The 21,196-nt window shown below is 39.3% G+C and overlaps 1 protein-coding gene across 1 annotated transcript in view; it reads left to right on the top strand.

Moving 5' to 3' along the window:
* POU6F2 (POU class 6 homeobox 2) overlaps nt 1-21,196 on the top strand; it is a 386,987-nt gene that overhangs the window by 315,904 nt on the left and 49,887 nt on the right. The window contains exon 6 of the mRNA XM_007058726.4: nt 1,900-2,046. Within this exon, the coding sequence (XP_007058788.4) occupies nt 1,900-2,046 (147 nt within the window). The remainder of the gene's footprint in view (nt 1-1,899; nt 2,047-21,196) is intronic.

Genomic DNA, 21,196 nt, shown 5'->3' with positions numbered 1-21,196 from the left:
TCCCCGCCTCAGCTCTGCTGCCCGAGCCCTGGGGTAGCCCTGGGCCGGGCTCCATCGGGGATTTAAAGGGCCCTGGGGCTCCAGCCACCGCTACCGCCCCGGCCCTTTAAATGCCTGCCAGAGCCCTACCACCACTACCCCAGGGCTTCGGCAGCAGGGCTCAGGCGGGGATTTAAAGGGCCCCGGGAGGGTAGCGGCTAGAGCTCCGGGGCCCTTTAAATCCCAGTCTGAGCCCTGCTGCCCGAGCCCTGGGGTAGTGGCGGCGGGGCTCTGGCGGGGAATTTAAGGGCCCCGGAGCTACAGCCACCACTACTGCCCCGGGGCCCTTTAAATCCCTGCTGCAGCCCCGCCGCCACTACCCGAGGGCTTTATATTGCCCTCTTGGAAAGCCGGTCCTGGTACGGCGCACCGGCTCTTACCTGTACGCCATACCAGGGCGTACCGGCTTACTTTCACCTCTGGCTGACAGCTTGTGCCACACGCTCTCAAAGAAACTGCGGAACCACCTGATCAACATCCTCTACAGCAAACAGGGAAAGATTAAGAATGAGCTCTCAAAACTGGATACTCTCATAAAAAACCAACCTTCCACACAAACTTCCTCATAGCTGGACTTTACAAAAACTAGACAAACCATTTACAACGCACACTTTGCTTCTCTACAAAAGAAAAAGGACACTAGCCACTGAATGCATCCGATGAAGTGAGCTGTAGCTCACAAAAGCTTATGCTCAAATAAATTTGTTAGTCTCTAAGGTGCCAGAAGTACTCCTTTTCTTTTTGCCCAAGTCTGTGGCAGAGCAAGAAATTGAACGTGGGTCTCCCAAGTTCTAGGCTAACACCTGAACCAGCCTTTCATCTGGTTCAGAGATGTTCCATTCCAGAAAGCATCTGTCTGATGGATACCTTCTAATCTCTTGTACCAGTCATTTCTCCAATCATTCTTCATCACCAGAACGTTCCCTAGCACTTGTGGCTTGGTTTATACGACTAGCACCAGTCTCCCATAGGACATCTGAATCCTCAGTGAGACACTTTCCTCTGTATTTAAACACATACTTGTTCTTTTACAAACCCAAGTGTTGCTTAGAGTGTCCTTACGTGGGATTTGGACATCCTGTTGAGATGACCATTTGAAAATTGGTCCATCAGTGAAAATGTTTTATGCATGCTATGTTTTATATTGAGCATGTCATTATGGCAAAAGACGTGCAATATGCAGACAGCTGGAGAACTGTACGTGAACCCCGGAATTAATTATTCACAGGCAAGAACAAATAATAACTATATCAATACATTTTCCATAGTTTTGCAAATACAAAGTTGTGGAGATGGTTATTCATTTTCAGTTGACATCCATTTAACCTAATCATAGGGTCAAGTTTCAGACTGTGATTTGTGTTTGTGTTGACACATATTCCTTGAATGTATAAACCAGTAGAAGCAGTGGGTTTTTCTCATATTTGGGTTCAGTAGTTGAGCTGAGGTAATACTAAGCAAGAAGGTTTCTTTCTGATCTTAATGGCCAAACTTAAGGTCTGATCTCATTCCCTTTAAAGTCAAAGACTGAACTTTCATTGATTTCACATAGATGCAAAATTCGGGTACCTAGCTTATGCACCTAAGAAGGAAATACAAACATAACTCTGAATGATAAGACAATTGTGTTCTTCAGGACAATGGAATTTCCTCTGGGATTCTTAGATACATTCATTGTCAAAGGGACCAGTGCATCAGAAATAAAAAGCTCTCTGAAGAAGTGCTTAAGCTCTAGGGATAAACTGGAGTATTCCCCTATGTTAGTACTGTAGCATTTATATATTCATTTAGCATTGTGTTTTGTGTGCTTCCTTGCTCATCAGTGGTTTTACTGTGATCTTTTCTTTCTTTGGTTTTCAGCTGGTTAATAATCCACTGGCAAGTCAAGCAGCAGCGGCTGCAGCAGCAGCAGCCATGGGCTCAATAGCAAGCTCACAGGCCTTTGGCAATGCACTCTCCAGTCTTCAGGGGGTCACAGGTCAGCTAGTCACTAATGCACAAGGACAGGTGAGTGGAAGATGGAGAAAACAGTGAATTCTTATGGCAGATTGATCTTTGGATAAAAATGAATTTCTTTTGCATGACAGCAATTTGTAAGTGCACATATTGAGGATAAATAAATAATGTTTACCAGGAAAGGTAAGAAATAGAAATGTTTAGGACCGGGGGAAGGGGGTTGTTAGAATGGGGAATTTGTTTTTTAAACTGAAAATGGTTTAGCTTTTGCTTTTATAATACAATCTTGGGAAGAGATAACAAGAATGTAACAATGTGGTATTTTAAGTGTGCAGATTGTTGCTGAGTCTCGATTTGCTAATTCAAGAACCTGATAATTGTCACCAAAAAAACAGCAGTCTCTCCCCACTTCTAAGCACAGATTTAATAACAGAAATCTATACTGGAGTCTTACAGTACTAAGACTGCATTATTTTTTATAATAAATTTATAATAAAATAAATTTTTAAAATAAATTAACAAAGCATATTTTGTAATGCAGTATCTTTGATTTAATATGCTTATTTGCTCATTGTTTATTAAATCACAAAATGTAGCACCCTGTAATGGATCTGCCAGTCATTAGTGCAAATTCAAGAGGCTCTGTTGTCTTTTAAAAGCCTTTTAATACTGTGTTTTAAACACGATAATTTGTAGATTTTTGAGATTCTAAATGGGAAGTTTCATCATATCATGCTTATTCACAGAGTTTCTTATTTGTCTTAACTGAAGCTGATATCATTCTGGTCCTGCTACAGACCCCAGTTCAGAAAGATATGCGCCTAACTTTAAGCACATGAGTGATCCCATTGACTTCAGGTTCTTAAATACCTTCCTGAATCATGATCTCTGACTGACTCTATTCTATCATCTGTCAGTAACAAAAGTAATGTGACTGTTTGTTTCACTGAAAATAATATTATAAAAGAATTATAATAAGTGTAATAATATTGTTTAAGATTAATACTGCTAACTTGGTACTCCTATACGAAAAAACATACCTGTTATTAGAATAGATACAACTAAAATGAAAAATTCAAGCTGATGACAGACACTTCAGGAGATGTTTGATGGACTGGTACAGCCCTGGATATCAGTAATTATAAAGTTTCATTCTACAGTTTTTGACTTATAATTCAAAAAAGCACAAATTGTAAGTTCTTCTTTTCTTCTGCATAATTTTGTGTCACTGAGGTTTTTTTACTAGAGACAAAGGTTACATTTTTCTGATCAGTGAAACAATACAAAACAAAAACAGTATCCTCAAACTTTATGGGGATTTTTTTTTACATAAAACATAAACAAAGATGCATCCTGAGCTTCAGTCTCCCCATCTAAGTCCCAGAAAAAATGCTGACCTTGTTATATTTACTGGGTGGGTACAGAATTGTTCCATCACTACCCCGAGGGTTGAACGATGGAGCTTGTCAAAGTGAGGCCTTATCTAATGAATCATCTTATCGCAGGTGCACACCACACATATTAAAGGAGGATTGTATGAACAATGTGCCCTCTACAATAACCTTTCAATGTCTACTTTAACCCTTGTTTCAATCCCTTTTCATCAAGGGATCATTTTATGCAGCCAGCTTTAAATGGAGGCTCTCAAAAGCCTATTAAGATTTCTGGAGGCATGGGGTATTGGTATGGAAGAAAAGTTGGTTATAATACCTATAATTCATAGTCAGATCACCTCCATCTAGAAGGCTTGCTTCTTTATATCTGTGCTCCAGAAATAGTGCATATCCTTCTCTCACAAGAGACACTTGGCTCCTAAGATGTAAATTGTAAGAGTTGAAAATATACATTCATGCCAGTTTTTCAGTAGTTTTTCCTTACATGTTCTCTCCAGAAAACATGTAAGTGAAATATATGCATAAGTCAGGTGCTTAATGAATTAGTATTATGAATATACCAGTGAATGAAACTATGGTCAATTGGGCCAGGGTACTGCTAGTTATTCTACAGGTAAAGTAAAATCCAATAACTCCACAGGTTTCAGCGAAAGAGAGGGGCTCTGAAAAAAAAAAGAGACTCTTTCTCTATTGTTAAATAAAAGTACGGTGTCTTTCTGTCTATTCAGCTCTCTGGAGCAGAGACTTTTTGTTGTGTGTCCGTAGAGTGCTTAGCACAGTAGGGCTTTGGTTCATGGCTGGGGCTCCCAGGCACTATCACAATGTAAATAAATAATAATAATAAAAATAATAAGAGCTTTCTATAGCAGCCATCTCTATAATAGTCTATGGCTTATAGTATGCTTCTGATGCTATCCGTCCATGTAACAGACATATCGCATTTTAGTCTGAGGAGTTCTGTCAAGTCTGTCCTTGCCAATTAATACAATTCTAGCAAAGCACCAAAAATGGTGGGTCTGATTTTTAAAACTTAATCCATAAATGAGTCGTGGGTTTGGGTACCTCTGCTTTTTTGGGTGCTCGACCTGAGACCCTTTAAGGGGGTTTGACTTTCAAAAAGTCCTGAGAACTTGCCCTCTGAAAATCAGGCTCCTTCAAAGAATCTCTAGTTTGGAACCACAAATCACTAGTCATCTCTGAAAAGTTACGTTCAGGTGATTTACCATTTGTACGCGCAAACATTTGAATTGCAGACCCCTTCTTTTTTAGGTCTTGTATAATTGTCTGTCTGTTGACTAAATATATGGTGATCCTTAATCCCTTGTAACACAGTGACATAATATAGGTCAAATCTGAAATCCTATTGCAAATCTAGCTGAAATTGCTTTTTGGGTGACATATGACTTGACCTTCAACTCCAACCATTTTTATGTTCAGAGTGTCCAGATTATACAAGTGTGACAACATTTTATGTAGCAAATTTGTATTGATTTAATTTTGGAATTTAAAAATGATGGTATGATTTCTTTTCTTATGTCACTACTACTCATTTGAGAAGCCTGAGTTTTTCACAACCAAGATAGTAGAAGAGATCTTATCAGTTAGATAACAAATTTACATCATCTGATTAGTTTGTTATCATGTAAGTGGAAAAGTCTACGTTAATTGTCTGTATTCACACGCAAATTAGGTTACTCTGTCTTCAAAGTTAAGAAGCCCATTTGTACAACTTGCGCTTGGAATTATTTCAGATGCAGAAAAATAGACTATTTTTTGACTCTGTTGCACGTAGAAGAAAGCATAGAAATTTTATGTTTTAACTGTTGGTATTAATATTTTGGAAGGAGGTAATGCCTATTGAATCCCTAGCTTTTAAATCACTACAGATTCGAAAGCATGCTTTATGGTGATGGCTACTACAAAGGCTACCCTCAGCCCAGTTTTCTACTTGACTAAAATATACAGCCATATTCTACCCTCAATTACACTCATGCAATCCTGTTGACTTCAGCAGGATTTACATGGGTTTGAAGTGAGGGTGCAATGCAGCTTAGGAAATGCAGTCATTTTATAATAAGGGCAAGACCTTTTGAAGAAGAAAAATACTCATTTTGTCAACCTGAGGGATTGTAAAATAGAAATGACACCATAGAGTGGAAGAACATAGCATGTTAAAAAAGTGAAATCTAATATTATAAAACTCTGTTGTGCTGAGGAGAGAACAAAACCACCTAATTTTCCTTTTTTGATATTAATGTGAAAATAATGTCAGTGTTAATATACATGAATAATGAACATGTTAATTATACAGTGGATTTAAAGAATGATATCAGTATCATTTAAGAATATCATCTAAAGAACTCAGTCTACATTGAACATGTACCGAACTCCCTGGATATGAAAACCTTCTACATATAGAGAACCTTTGGTGCAATCCACAGAGGTTAACATACATAACTATCTGTAGAGATTTTTAATCTGCAATTAGCTTGCAAAACTAAACAGAAAGAATGGCATTGTTGATCCAATTCGATAATAGATGTACATTGGTTCTCATTATTCTGATGAGAGGGCACACATTTGCTCTTTGAGCTTCTTGATAGTAAATGGTGCTAATGAGGCCTGATGGATTCTCTGCTCCTAACAAGGCTCTCAGCAGTGAGAGTGATTACAATGGAGATAGATTTGATGGGATGCGCTCGCTTTTGTAGTGTCTCAGCTGCTGACACTCTGCGACATAATCAGGTCACAGAGCCGGTCACAGCCATCAGCGAAAGCCATAGCTCTATCCCTCATTATTAAAGGGCATTATTCAGTTCCAGGCCTTCACAATACAGCCAAGGGCCCCTCTTTTTTTTTTTTTTTTTTAAGCATCAGGTCTCAAATACAAGGGTTAATAAAATAAAATACTTCATCAGCTAAAAAAGTAATAAATTAAAGAAATGGCAATAAAGCATTCCCTTTCAAATTCATTGAAGAGTTGCAATTAAATAAGCTGGGGAATTTTCATCACCCTGTGCAATATATGGTACAATGTAATATGTCATGAGCAATAAAAACTGGGGACAGGATTGCAGAGCAGGATTGTGACTCTCTTTGTCAATTGATTTGCTAAATACTAAAGTATCTCCCATTCAAAAAGAAATATCTCTCAATGCAGCCACTTTTTATGCATGTATTTTTGTTATTTTCATGTTCTTTTGTAACTCTTCTTTTCCTTGGTGTGACAAGCACTTGCCTGTAAACTAAGTATACAAGTGACATTTTTGATGGCTCTCTTGTCTTCTTGAAAGTTTGGGGATAGTGTAGGCATCAAATTAATGTATTTAGTCCAAAACTGGATTATAAATGATAAGGCACAATGTTATAACTGTTGTCTTTCTGTAAGACCATACAATGCCCATCTTCTGAAGAATGCAATATCTGCAGCAAGATATGCTACAAGGTAATTGCAGCATTTTATTCCTATTCTAGAGATATGCCCTATGGGTGCCTCTAAACCATAGAACCTGTTAATGCAAAGAAGTTGCACCAGCTTAATCTGAGGTGTGATTTCAAACCAGTTTAGTTAAACTGGTGCAAAAGTCCAAGTGGGCATTCTTGTTTTGGTTTAAATCAGGCTTATTTTGGTTTGGTTTACGTTGATTAAGCTAAAGTGAAATAAGCCACTCTTAAATCAAAATAAGTATGTCCACACAGCAGTTTGAACTGGTTTAAAATTAAATTAAAATAATGTAACTTAACATCTGTGAGTAGACAAAACTTGAATGACTAATGCATATATTTTTCTTGGTAAACAATACCTTATTTGTTCATCTCGTTCATGCGTGAAAAACGATTCAAAGGATTTTTCTATTCTCTGACCTATAGAGCATGATGCAACCAGCCAGTGAGCAGGTGTGCAAGTGCCTGGTGAAAATGACAGTCCTTGTGCTTACATCAGTGCAAGGACTATGCAGTGCTAGCACTTTTAGTATCACTAGCTATCTCAAGGAAGTTTGGAAGAAGCTGTGCCATGGCCCAGCTTCTGTTCTGCACCAGCCAGCAGAGCTCATTGGCCATGGAGGGGAGTGAGTGCATGTTCCATTTCCTTATGGGGTTTAACAGTGGACGTATATTTGTTACCCTACAGGGAGTTCTGGAGCCACAGTGTCTGTGTGAGCTAAAATGCCTGTCAGAGCTGCCTCTGAGGCCTTGCAATTCACACCACTCTCCATATCTGCCAGTGTCTTATTCTGGGTCCACACTAGACTTTTTTCTTTAAAATTTCCCACCCTGGCTACCACCACTGGAGCTGCACAGCTGGTAGCAAAGACGGGAACACTCATGTCGGCTAGCCACCAATGTTTTAACCACCATGTTATCTAACACTGCTCATAGCCATCTAAACAATGGGGATCAAAACACGGGCAGCCTTGTCTAGGCTACCATTACCACTGGCTGATTTGCACTGGTGAACATTCTGCTATCATTAGGACTTAGGGCCATTCCCTGGGGAGCCCACTGCCAGAATACTCTATTTCAAAAGACCTTCAGATTGGCAGACTGGAGCTGCATGCTGTTTTTTCCCCCCTCCAAATTTGACTGGACTGCGGATTTACAACTCTTGGACACTACGGGTGTGGGGGGAAAGAAGGGGGTTGGTATCTTTCTCTGACTGTGTTCTCGGGCAGAAAAGAGGCACATCCTGTTAAGAAAGGTCAACAGAAAGGAAAGAATTGCTCCATTGGCTTCTCCTCCCCATAGCTATGCAATGAAAGGAGCTGTTTGTTTCATTATCTCCCTAGTGAATTTGTATGTTAAAGGAGTATTTGTTTGTTTGTGGAATAATATGTTTGCTGGTTTTTTTACTGTTATCCTGCCTCAATTTTAAAAGAACACAGAGCAGGAAATTGTAGAAATGTTAATATATATTGGCAAGATCCTTACCTTGAAGTCAGTGGGGCTATGCCAATTTACAGCAGCTGTGTATCTGGCCAGTCTACTTTGGACTTCTGAATCATTAAAATGTAGTTTGAAAAAAAATTACCATCCTCAAAACAAATGAACAATTTCAGATAAGCCAATAGAAACAGAAAGACATTTCAGAGTCACAGATATCCCATATTTCAGGGAAAAGATTCTAACTTCCTCACAGGAAAAGAAAAAAGATTCAGAAAAGGGAAGAAAAATTTAGAAGGGCGCTATCCAAATAAGCATCCCACCACCACCACTACAACTCAGCATGTTTGGATACCAATTCACTCTGCGGAAGAGGCCTGCTTTAAAGAGGAGGCTGCAACTCTTTGCTCCAAAACCTCAGAGAAGTGGGTGTTACAGATAAATCAGATCAGATACTGAGGTGAATGCAAACATATTTCCCAGAGCAGATTCTTCTCGCTCTCAAAGAAGGCTAAGAAGAAGGAGCTGATATGGGAAGCTAAATCACACATACCGCAAATTAGGAGCTACAGAGGGAATACCGTTGGAAGAGAAGTTACACAGAACCTACTGAATAATTTTGTGAAGACCCAAAAGATATGGACAAGTCAGAGCAGTACTGGGCCTCGGGTCAAGTCTCTAAATAGATTTACAAAGGATGGTAAAGGTGCATATGGAGACCTCTACTGACATGAAAGTAGTCAGTATTTATACACTCCTATCCAGAAGTGCCCTTTACATTTCCTTAATACCCATCTTACATCCGGTATAAAATCTGGCCTTTTGGATTTATTAGCTCTGGCCTGGGTCCTTACTAAGGGGCTTATAGTTGTGGGATAACATTTTCAAAAGTGCCTGTGTTTCCTTTGCAAAAGAGGCATAGGGTTCATCTACACAGCAAAAAAAAAAAAAAAAAGAAAAGAAAAAGAAAAAATCTTGCAGCAACAAGTCTCAGAGCCCAGGTGAATTGACTCGGGCTCCCGGGGCTCTCACTGCAGGGCTAAAAATAGATGTTCAAGCTCGGGCTACAGCCCAGTCTTAGAAACCCAGTAAGGCATGAGAGACTCAGAGCCCAGGCTCCAGCCTGAGTCCAAATATCTACTTTCAGCCCACAGCATGAGCCCCACAAGCCCAAGTCAGTTGGCCCCTGTTCTGAGACTCGCTGCTATGGGGGCTTTTTTGCTGTGTTGACATAACCTTAGGGACTTAGCAGCCTATGTTCCACTGACTTTCAATGAGAGAGGGGCTCTTAAGTGCCTGAATCACATAGGCACTTTTAAAAATTGTATCCCTGATCTAATGAGTAGTATCTCTCTCTCAAGTAGAAGATACAGTATACATCTATCCCTTCCTCAGTGAGCTGCTAATTTGAGTTTACTCAGAGGGGAAGACGAGACCAGCTACCTGCTTGACTTTCCTATCAGTATTGTAACACAATCCTATCTCAAAGAATAATCTATTCAGCATCTTTGAGGGGTGATAACTATGGTAAAGAGAACATTTTCATATTTAGGGAAGACATGCCAAACCCATATCAACCATTCAGATGGTTCTGAGATCACCAAGGTCATATTCAGAGGTCAGTTTAAAGGTCTCAGTGAGACTGCTGGGAATTCATGTCTCTTTGTGTCCACCCCATAACATGCAAAACCACTTGAAGTGTGGCACATCATCTCAGCCTTTCAGAGGTGGCTGCCCCTATAATGTCCAAGAAAGTCTTCCCCCCAGAAAAGGTGAAGAGGAAAGTATAAACCATGGACACATGCATATTGCAAGGGGAAATGCTTATATGACAGAGTGACTCAGAGCCAGTGGTTATTCAAGGAGGCATAGAGCATAAATTGACTCGTGTTTGTGAACATTTCACTGGCACTTGAAAACAAAAAGGATGAGACACAAAACAGGCAAACCCTGAGTGACAGAGAACACAACAGTAATGGCATACATTACAGTCAAGAGGGAATGAAATCTTGGCTCCACAGAAAAGCAGCCCAACTGATGAACTTGGAAGAGAAAAACCTTTCATCCCTGAAAGCTCTTCATGTTAAAGGAGAGGAAAACTGCAGCAGCAGTTGGCTGAGTCACACCATGGTAAGTCAGAGAGAACTGAATTTTTGTTATGTAGCATTTATAGTGATAACTCAGCACCTGGCGATCCTAGTTATGGACCTATTGACTTCTAACTGAAACACCATGACAGGAATTCTTCTCCAATAGGAAGGATTTGTGAGCTGTGGTCGTAGATCCAGAAATGGCCCAGAGAATTCCTCTATGCCTTTCAACTTTTCCACTTCTGTTAAAAGTTGTATAGAACATTCAAGCAGAAAAAGCTGAAGTCATCCTGGTTGCTCTGTACGTCAGTGGGCATTGGATCAGACCCTTAAAGAGTAGGCGTTTGTCTTTTCTTTGATAGGAAAACATAATAGTCATTGTTAGCAAAGGGAGTTTTGTGTGCATGTGTATGCAAACAGAGTACGTACCAAAATGAAAAATGGATTTAAAAATACCTTAGTTGACGCTATTCAAGATATCTAATTTTTAAAGGACCTTTTCACTGAAATTTGCATTTTATGCATTAATTTAAATAAATATTACCTCTAGGATAGAAAATGAATGTATGACTAGTCATATGACAATGGCAAAGAATCACAGAAAGAGTCTCTTCTTTTAGACACAGCATGGATTTTATTAAAATAAAGAAAACAGTAGAATCCCTTAAACTACTCTCTTGCTCTCTCTGCTTCACTTGTGGACATTCTACACAGAACCTTCTCCAGTCATCCCTCCTGCCTGACTTCCTGCTGCATATTTAAGGAAACAATACACACATCCTGCCAGTTTAAAAATCCACTTCTCAAGAAATAATTTAACACCAAGACACAACGCACCCAGTAGCCAAATAAACATTCATTTTCATTTTTGATGCTTCAAATACTCTGACAGACAACTTCCAAAATAAATGGTTTGTTTTAGAGGTGGGATGTGTCATATTAGCATCCATCCAACAGATAAGAAAAGAAAAATAGATCAGAGTGTGATTGGGACATCAGGGAGACAGTTCTAGCGGGAGATGAGAGAGGCCAGGTACAAGTTATAATGTTAAAAGAAATAGCTAGCAATCATGAAAGAAATTGTATAAATAAGTCATTGCAGCCCAACTGGAAAAAAAAAGTTTAATTTTAACTGGTTAGTCAGAGTCTCCAGAGGCCTGGTCCTCTATCCCCAATCCTTGCAGGATACGTATATTAAGCCATGATGCAGCTTATTTGATGCAATGGATGGCTAGATGGACAGGCTGAAAGTGAGAAGCAGGTGATATCAGACTCACATAATGCAGTCGTGTGGGTCCAGAGCAGGAAGCAGCACCCCATTTGGCATATGGTGTTAGTGTAGGGTTGCCAATTTAGATTGAATGTATTCTTGGAGGTTTTATTACATGACAAACTTTAATTAAAGATTAATCTTTAATTCCTGGAGACTCTGGGACAATCCTGGAGGGTTGGCAACCCTATGATAGTACCATCAGACAGATCCCATCAAATTAGATATCCTCGTCCTTGCTTTCATTCCAAATTTCTCCTCTTCTCTCCCGCTTGATCGCTTTATTACTTTGATTACTAGGTACCCTTTCTTTAATCTTTTCTGTCTTTGCTTTTGTTAGTTCCTTCTTTAAGCAGAAGAGGAAAGCCTTGTGCACATTTAAAGATGAATGGATACCCAGCCTTCTGCTAAAGTATTCAGTGACATTTGGGGTTTCAAAACATGCTGATCAGTGCCAGATTAAACAATTTTAGGGTTCTGTGTGCATTGGCAATTAGGGGCCCTCCTGTCTTCCTTGTCCTGAGGGGTGGAAGGCCCTGAGTGGGTGCGGAGCAGAGGGAAGGTTGGAGTGTAAGCCCACAGTACACTTACCCCAGCACAGCAACAACCCTGCAGGGGTGGCCTGGCTCCCTGCTCCAGTCCATGGGCTCTCACCACAGCATGCAGGCAGGATCTCCCCACCTCCTTCCTGGCCCTGGGTTGTTTCTTGTTGTTTTTTGGGGAGCTGGGGCAGATAGACGGCATTCCCCCTCAGTGGTTTGGGGGGGAGGGGTGTGGAGGGGCATGAAGATGGGTGCCACATGAAAGTGCACAAAGACACGCTGGCTAATCCAGGCCTGATCCACTTCCTCTCTCTACCATCCTCCCCATCAGCCTCTGCCTTCAACTTTTCCCTAAGCTGTAACATAACATATGTGCACTCACACACATACCTGTTATCTAGTTTTCAGGGTCAGTTTCAGGGGCCAGAAGGAAACACTGCAATGATCAGGACTCTCAGGTGAATGAAAGATAGACACAGGGGTAGAGTCCTGTATCTTTATAAACTCTATAATTTATCAATAGGGAGGAGTGCTATATGCCCATCTCCTCTCACTTAGCTGGGTCCATTGCAGAGTTAAACGAACCATTAGAACCATAAACTCAGGATAGACTCTGTTCATAAAATCATAGAGTTTAAGGCCAGAAGGGACCACCAGATTATCCGTCTGACCTCCTGTATATCACAGGCCGTCCAATGCACACAGCAGTGCACATTAAACACAATAACTGCTAGGGCTCAGCTGCCTTCTGAATCCTCTCATCCTCCCCCTGCCATAAAGCGAGTAGACCATACCAAGCAGGACCTTGGTCTGCAAACACATCAGGTCCCCCCTTCTCCTTACAGACACAAGGTCCACTAGCAAAATTCCAGCCTCATTTACCTTAAGGAGATGGTCCTTTTAGCTTTTATCTGCACTGGACACGAACCGCAAGTTGTGGTAAACAAAACCTTCCTATATTATTTCCTAACGTTCTCCTTCTTAGTCCTTTTTCTCTAACTGTGCCTCCACAATGCTGCGAGAGGCAAAAACACATAGAAATGATCTCAAGCAGTTTTAATACAGATTGGGAATTATTTACAGGTTATCAGTTGAAAAAACAGTTACATAGTTTAATAATGGCTTGATTGCCCACAGACACAAATCTAAATCTTAATAACTGCTTGTCTATAAGCAGCTAGATAGATGGTGCAGTGAGTTAAGGCACTATCCTTTCACTGCTAGAAACCACCACCCAGTTTGGTACAATTGGCAGGCTCTGAACAAGATGACCAGGACTGGAATACTTAACTGGTCAAGAAAATTGAGGTTCATTAGCAGAACTGTGTGAGGAAGATTGCACAGCTCCTGCCCACAGCACGCTTGCTCTGACTTGTACTCCGTTAGCCTCTCAAATTTATTAACATCAAATTCTCTGCCCTCTCCAAAATTTTGACTTGATGTTTCAATTTTTAGTAGTTTAAATTTGATCTCATAGCATTTTACAATAGTCAACTGTGCATTTTAATTCTACTCATGCTATTTGTTTTATATTTGTAATCTCTCACACAATTATTGTAATTTACAATGAAACCTTATACATTTGTGCTTAGTCTATCTTGTTGTCTAGCAATACATGTTCCACAGATGATCATACCTGCAGATGAGCCCTCCCCTTCACATATATTTGTGTCTGTGCGTGTGTGTATAAACACACACATACTCTCACTTCATCTCTGTATTATGTACATCCATATCTACACATACATGTATATGTATATGTTTTAAATTTATGTATGTATCTTTGTGTGTGTCTATATAGATATAGGTATACACATATGGGTAGGGTCGATATAAATAGAGAAGAATTGACTAGTGATGCTATAAACAAAGTAATATAAATTCTCATAAACAAATGTCATTTTTGTGGACATTCTTTAAAGCAAGATTCATTGCAATACACCTGGCTGCGGTGAAAATCTTAAGGGATATCTGCATGCACACCCACATACTGTCTTCTGTTTCTCACACATTTGCATCTACTTTCTCATTTTGGACAGAGGATAGCAGCACATCGGATGGTGAGAAAAGAAATTTTGGCCAGTCAGCAGAGAAAGCCCCTTATGAAAAATGTTGCTATATCTTTAATATCTATGTACAACACACCACATTTAGTCTTTAAGATTTCTTCTGAAAGAGTCTCACAACATAAGGTGTATGGTACTCAGTTTATCAGCATTAAATAGATGATGAAAACCCTACCAGGATTGTAACCTGAGTCTAATTTAGGGCTCACTGAAAAATTTCAGAACTTGCAATTCTGGCCACATGTTTTTTGTCAACATTTCAAAAAAAGGACAACATTTTTGCAAAAATTTTAGCCTGCTTTTTAACCGGCTCTAGTCTAATTATGTCAAACCTGATGCTTAGGCTGCTACACTATATATGTTGTTCGTAAACAAATTTGTTAGGTTTGAACAATGTTTTATTTCTATCTATCATATACAGGCATAAAAGCCAGAGTTGTCCCTATGGGAAAGTTCTTACTCAACAGTATAGTGTGTCCAGTATTTCTGAAACAAAAATCACATGAGTAAATGTACTACAACAATTCCTTTTTTCTGAATACAGATGAAGACGTAGGTAAAATATTATTGAGTCAAGCTCAAATTCTTATAACCAGATCTGTTGATGGAAAGGGTAGCTGGTATATAGCATTTACTGTGGAAAGTAGCACCCAGAGCTCCCTCCTGCCTTTTATTTCTTCTTAAAAATCATATGCAGTGAAAAGACAGAGCAAACATGAATGATGGATGCCTGATTCACTAAATCACTATAGTCTTTGGCAGCCACATAAAGGTAAAAATGTTTAAATTGGCATTATACTATCCAGAAAATGATGCAAAAGAAGCCCTCAAAGAATAGAGGAAGGGGAGATAAATAAGCATCATGTCAAGAAGGCAATTTCTCTCACTGAGTTTGTACAGAACATGGACATTTGACTTCCAAGAGATGGTTAGGGATTCTTTCTTATAAATCTTCAGTCTAGAATTATTCCTGAGCATTTAAAATAATATCAACAAAATTAGTTCTTAAGAGCTTTTTAAGTTATATCCTTCCCAGGGAAATGTGTCAAGATATTACCATCCAAGTTGAAGTCATTCAATGGAAGAATCACTGTTTCCATGTTTATAAGTATATTAGATAATGGTGAGCAAACTGGTTTTGTTTTGTCCATAAGTTGAACAGAAGTTGCACCCTCGTGAACCTTTCTTGAGATGTGAGGGGGTTTATTTTGTTTTAGCAGTGACTTGCAAAGGGGAAAAAAAGTGTTTTGCTGATGAATAAAGAAGGCCTAAGTGTTTAAATAAAGAAATAAATCTGCAAAAAAAAAAAGGAGTACTTGTGGCACGTTAGAGACTAACCAATTTATTTGAGCATCAGCTTTCGTTAGCACATAGAAATTCACATCATGGGTAACATTTTTCAGAAGGGCCTAAGTGACTTGGGGAGCCTAATGCCTAATTTGGAAAATTATTTTGGATTTAGTGCTGAAGTCATTTTTTTAAATGGGACTTGGATGCTTTTGAAATTTTTACTCTTGGGCTCATAAGTCATTCAGATTTTTTTGAGAATTGTACTCTTTGTCCACTCCATTTGTCCTGAAAGTCTGTATGGATGACTAGAGCACTAGCAGGATTACAAGATCCAAAGTACCAAGGAACTGAAAGCCGAGCAACTAAAAAGTGGAGTGATACTTATTCAGACTTTTAAAAAATGGTGGATTCTCTTTGGATTTGGTGTAATTTTGTTAACGCCAACTTATCTCAAACACCTGGATAAGCAGCTAGGGGGAAATTTTCTGCTCAAGATTCAACACCTCTGACTCTGCACTTAAGGTCTGAGAAATTGTTCCACCCATTATCTGGTCTCCAAAGAAGATCATTAGTAAAATAGAGAAGACAAGACGTGATATGCCTGAGATTTCTGTTATTAAAAACAAGTCAGCATTTAAAATAAAAAACTGAGGCCAAACATTAAGAAACAGAAAAGGGCACAATCCTTTATTTTTGTAGATCACCTTTTAAATTTCTTTTGTGTGGTAGCCATGTTAGTCTGTATCAGCAAAAAACAATGAGGGCACAAGTACGCCTCGGGTTTTTTTTTAAATTTCTGTGCATCTCTGCTCTTTTTTGTTTTAGATAGGACAAGAAAGGGGAAGTACTGAAATTTTGGAAAGGGCTGGTTTCACTATATTTCCAGCATAGTTGAAATCAGCAAGTACTAGAGATTTCATGGGAGAGTCTTGGCACACAAAATTTCCATCCCAATAAAATACACCAAAGAGTTTACATTCCAATAAGTGGATTCTCGTCTGAACCAAACTGGCCAGCCTTTTGGAGTTCAAACACCACAAGTATTACCAATACTTGAAGAAGATGGAACAAATCCTTTTATTATGTTTCTTGTCATTTATGGCAGGACAGAATACGCATCCGGTAACTTAGGGCCAAATTCTCTGCTTGTGTAAATGAGTGAGGTCAATAGAACTCCACTCATTTATACCAGCAGAGAGTTTGGCCCTTAATATTACATTATTATACATTATGGTATTAATAGCCATTCAGAAAAACTGTAATGAATGATGTGGCCTTTTTGCTAAGAGAAAGGACACGATCCAGTACTCTTCGATGTCAGTGGAAGGACTCACATTGATTTCACTGGACATTGGATCCGGCTCTTACTATGGTATCATTTTAATAAGTAGGGCTGGGATTTTCAATAGGACCTAAGGAGTTAAGCGCCCAATTCCCACTGACCTGGATGCCAAACTGCCCTTTGTGCTGCCTGGCAACTGTATCCTGTCCTTGGTTGATTCACTCTAATAGGCATTTTCTTCAACTCTAACAACTAATGCCTGCTAATCCCCTGACCTTGCCTGGCACACAACAATTTGGTTTACTCTTAAGCATTTGGTTTATACGCATTTACAAACAAAATCAAACCTTCAGAAGGGGAGATCGGAGATAAGGAGTTTCAATAGTTTTGCTACCTTAGTTATCTCATGTGGCTCAGAATAGAATCTCAAACATAATAAAAAAAAGCACTGTAACTTTATATTTTGTCTTATGAACATCGGAAGAAGGGGAGGGGAAGGCAAGTATCTAAGAGAGTGTGAGTGGTTTGAAAGGCTGCACCCAGCTCTCTTTACCTGCATCTGTATTTAAAAAAAATAAAGAAATAAAAGCCATGATGGTCATGGATAAGAGTGCAGATTCTTCACCTAGGAAAAGGGTGATGCAATTTTTATGGGATAAACTCATCAGCATAATTCTAATGAGTTATGGTCTTTGTTGTGAGAAATGAGAAATCCTGTGGTCTCGCCCTAAAGAACATTAAAAAAACATTACTGGCAGGAAATTGAAAAAGTAATATGTGTTTGAATGAATATGACAACTTTTTTCTGATAGTGCAGATAGATAAATGTCACATACAAGTTGCAAAATACATTTAATTTTGCCACTACAATGGCTATGCTCTTCATAAAATATATATAAATCAGCTTTGATTTGTAAAACCTGATTGTGATAAACAAATGGATATTGGATAACATTCTCTTTTTTAGACCCCTATTTCTTTGTCAAGGTTCTTTGTTGTTTACACTTCTTTAAACCTTCATTTCTGATCTGAGCACCTCAGGTGGTAAATCTTATGCAGGTTGGAGTTGGATGGTCTCCCCTTTTAATGTGAGAAATACTTTACTATTTGGGGTTCTCACCTCCTAATTCCCATTGATTTCAGTAATAGTTGTACTTCCTCATCATCTCTCAATATAAGGGCATGTATGAGAAACTCACATGGCTGTTTACAGTAGGCTGGAATGGGGTTGGGAATCCTAGTAGATAGGGAACATTTGCTTTTAAAAAATGTCCCTACTGGGCAGTGAACTTCAAATCTGGGGATGTATCCTGCATTTCTTGAGCATCAGAAAGATTCTCTTGACATCAGTGTTAAAGTAAATGGATGTTTTGGGTACTCAAGGAATGTACTTGGACCGTAAGCTCTTTGGGACTATCTCTTTGTTCTGTGTTTGTACAGCACCTTGAACAATGGGATTTTAGTTCATTACAGGGGCTTCTACATGCTACTACAATACAAATAATAATACTAATAAAGCAATGAAAGCGTGGGCCCTAAAGATTGAAACCCAAACACAAGTATCCAGAAACTTAATTAAGGCTTCAAGAAACTACCATTGTGTTGCACTCAAATGTACACTGAAGAATAGGGTAAACTTAATTACCTCATTTAAAATCCTACTCACTTAACACATGAGTCATACCTTTGGCTTCAATGGGACAGCTCACCTGAATAATGCAAGTAGTATTTAACCAAGTATAATAAGGAAAAGGAGAAATACTCCCCAGATTCCTCAAACTTCAGTTGAAATTGAAACCTAGTTCCAGACAAGGCAAAAGAAAAATCCTATAAAAATTAGCACTATTTTTGGACACTAAGTAGCAATTAATATTTTGAAGGAGAAAAGGGCACATTATTGACTCAGCAATGTTGTTTCTGTAGCGATGGAGGAAAGTCCTACAATTTGGTTGATTTATCTTATTTTAATGCTTACTTTATTAATCTATTATATCAGAGGTCCCCAAACTGTGGGGTGTGCTCCCCTAGGGGGGCATGGAGGAACATTCAGGGGAGCACGTCTGGGGCCTAGGCCAGCCCCCATGGGGGGTTGGGAGGGAGCGCCACCTATCTCTGCTCCTGACCCCAGCCCCGGCTGCCCGCCCAGGGCCCCAGTTGACAGTCCCATGCCTTCATGACCAGGGACCCAGCTGCCAGCCTCAGCCCCCAGCCAAGGCTCTGCTTCCAGCCCCGTTCCCACCCCCAGCTGTGGCCCCAGCCTTGGCCCCTTTACCCCTGTCCATGTCCCCCCCTCCTGGAGCACCCTGGCTCCAAGGGGAGTGGGAGCAGAGACATTAATAAGGGGGGCATAAAGTAAAATGTTTGGGGACCACTGTATTACATGTTGCACTTAAACAGACAAAATGAGATTTTCACTCTTCAAAAGCAATAAGCCTGATTCTGAGAAGTGGGCTCCAATTTTGATGTCACATTTTTATGCCTTCAGGTAACCAATGGCTGATCACAACACTTAAACATCCAACTATCTCATCTGCAGGCACATGCAGGTAGCTGGATGTGTCAGTGCTCACACAATTAAGTGAGGGCACAAAAATCACAGAAGGCCTAGTTGAGGAGCTTTTGAAAATCAGGGCCAATATGTTTTTGGTCAAAACTTGACTTCCTCTGCAAAAATAATGAAAAAACGCATGCAAAAATTGAGATCTGAGAGCATGAATAATTGACTGAGGTATAATGTTATATTGTATTATATCTACATTGAAAAAGATTCTGATCTCACCAATGTCGGTTTTACCCAGTCTAACTCCATTTGCATCAATGCATTTACTCATGATTTACATCCGGTACAAGTGAAATCAGAAATAGGCCTGATGACTTGATCAACATACTGGCTTCTTCCCTGGGAGACTTGTCAGTTTCCTTGAGCTATGAAATTTCCCTGGTAGATGTTTGCTGCTAAAGGGCAGCATAATCATCGCTCTGTTAGTATAAGGAAATGGCTGTTGTAAAAGACTCTTAGGATCTCAATTATTTAGTCTGCTTCATGCTGTTAAGGTCTAGGCCAGTTTTATTTCTCTCATATTTTGAAAACCAAAGAGCACCTTGCATTTCGGAGCCAAATATGTTTGCATATGATTTCGCCTCAGTGAAGGAAATAAGACAGAGGATTCTGGCTTGAAACAAAGAATTATTGGTGGTAACTATTTTTATATTCCTTGCTAACTTCACTGACACATTTATTTTTGGATACTGTATTATGGTGGTAATTAATTGCCCTTTTTTCTCTCTAGCCTCTTCCTCAAACTTATTGGCAACATTTCTAGATCTTTACATATTCAAAGCATCAAAGACCTCTCATCTCATAATGCATTTTACTGTGAGCTGGTTTTTGAGCAGGCAGAAATATTGATAGTTTTCTAAGAGTCGTTAATGCATCCTGCTGTAGCTTAGAAGTGAGCAGACTGCATGACTTGTGAAGTTGGAAATCTACTCTTAGACATAATTAAAATGTTCTGTACATGAATTGCAATGAGGTAGGACTGTGGTAATTTGCACTACGCTCATCCTCATGCCTCATAATTCACAAACACACACTCCCACACACACAGTGGTTTGTCCCCACTTCTGAGCTGAGATTTAGCAACAGATACTTTTCATATTATTAAGACTTCAGTACTTTTATAAAATATACTACAGAATATTAATTAGTTTTATACTAATTAAAACAGAATTATTTTTGTCAAATAAGTGAACAAAGTGCATTTTCAGTTGCATTATCCTGTTTTTATGTTGCTTTTGTTCTCTTAGGGCCAGAGTATTCCATTTTTACTCAGGTTGATTGTACCCTTACTCCACAAATAGCCCTATTGATTTCAGTGGAACTACTCACAAACTGAAGTCCTACTCAGCCTGAGTTAAGGAAGAAGAATCTGGACCTTATTTGCTAATTTTTAAATTTCAGTAAATCACAAACAGTCACACAGTCACCAGTGTAGTACCTTATTCTGCATGAATAAGGCCCAGATCCTTAAAATTTCTTAGGCACTTATCTCCCATTGAAATTAGTTAAGCACCTAAATGCCTGTGAAGTCGGGACCATTATTTCACTGGGATCACTTGCTGAGTAAGGTCCTATGCAACATGAGTAAGAATGACTGAATCTGTCCAAGTGTGAATGAGTGGAGTTCAGTTATAGCTATGATAGCATTGCTTGACACATGCAACTTCGTGTATACCGGTGGTACTGGAGCTCTAAGTTATAAAGAAATAAATAGATGGGCTGCAGCTACAATTATTTATGATGTCGCCTGAACTTGAGATGAAACTGTTTCCTCAGTGCATTGCTGTTCACTTAGGAACAGATCACAAATTCTTTACTCACCTTAT

This window comes from Chelonia mydas, chromosome 2, assembly GCF_015237465.2.
Source record: "Chelonia mydas isolate rCheMyd1 chromosome 2, rCheMyd1.pri.v2, whole genome shotgun sequence".
Lineage (NCBI taxonomy): Eukaryota > Metazoa > Chordata > Testudines > Cheloniidae > Chelonia > Chelonia mydas.
The sequence above is the reverse complement of the archived record's forward strand: the minus strand, read 5'-3'. Positions and strand labels throughout refer to the sequence as shown.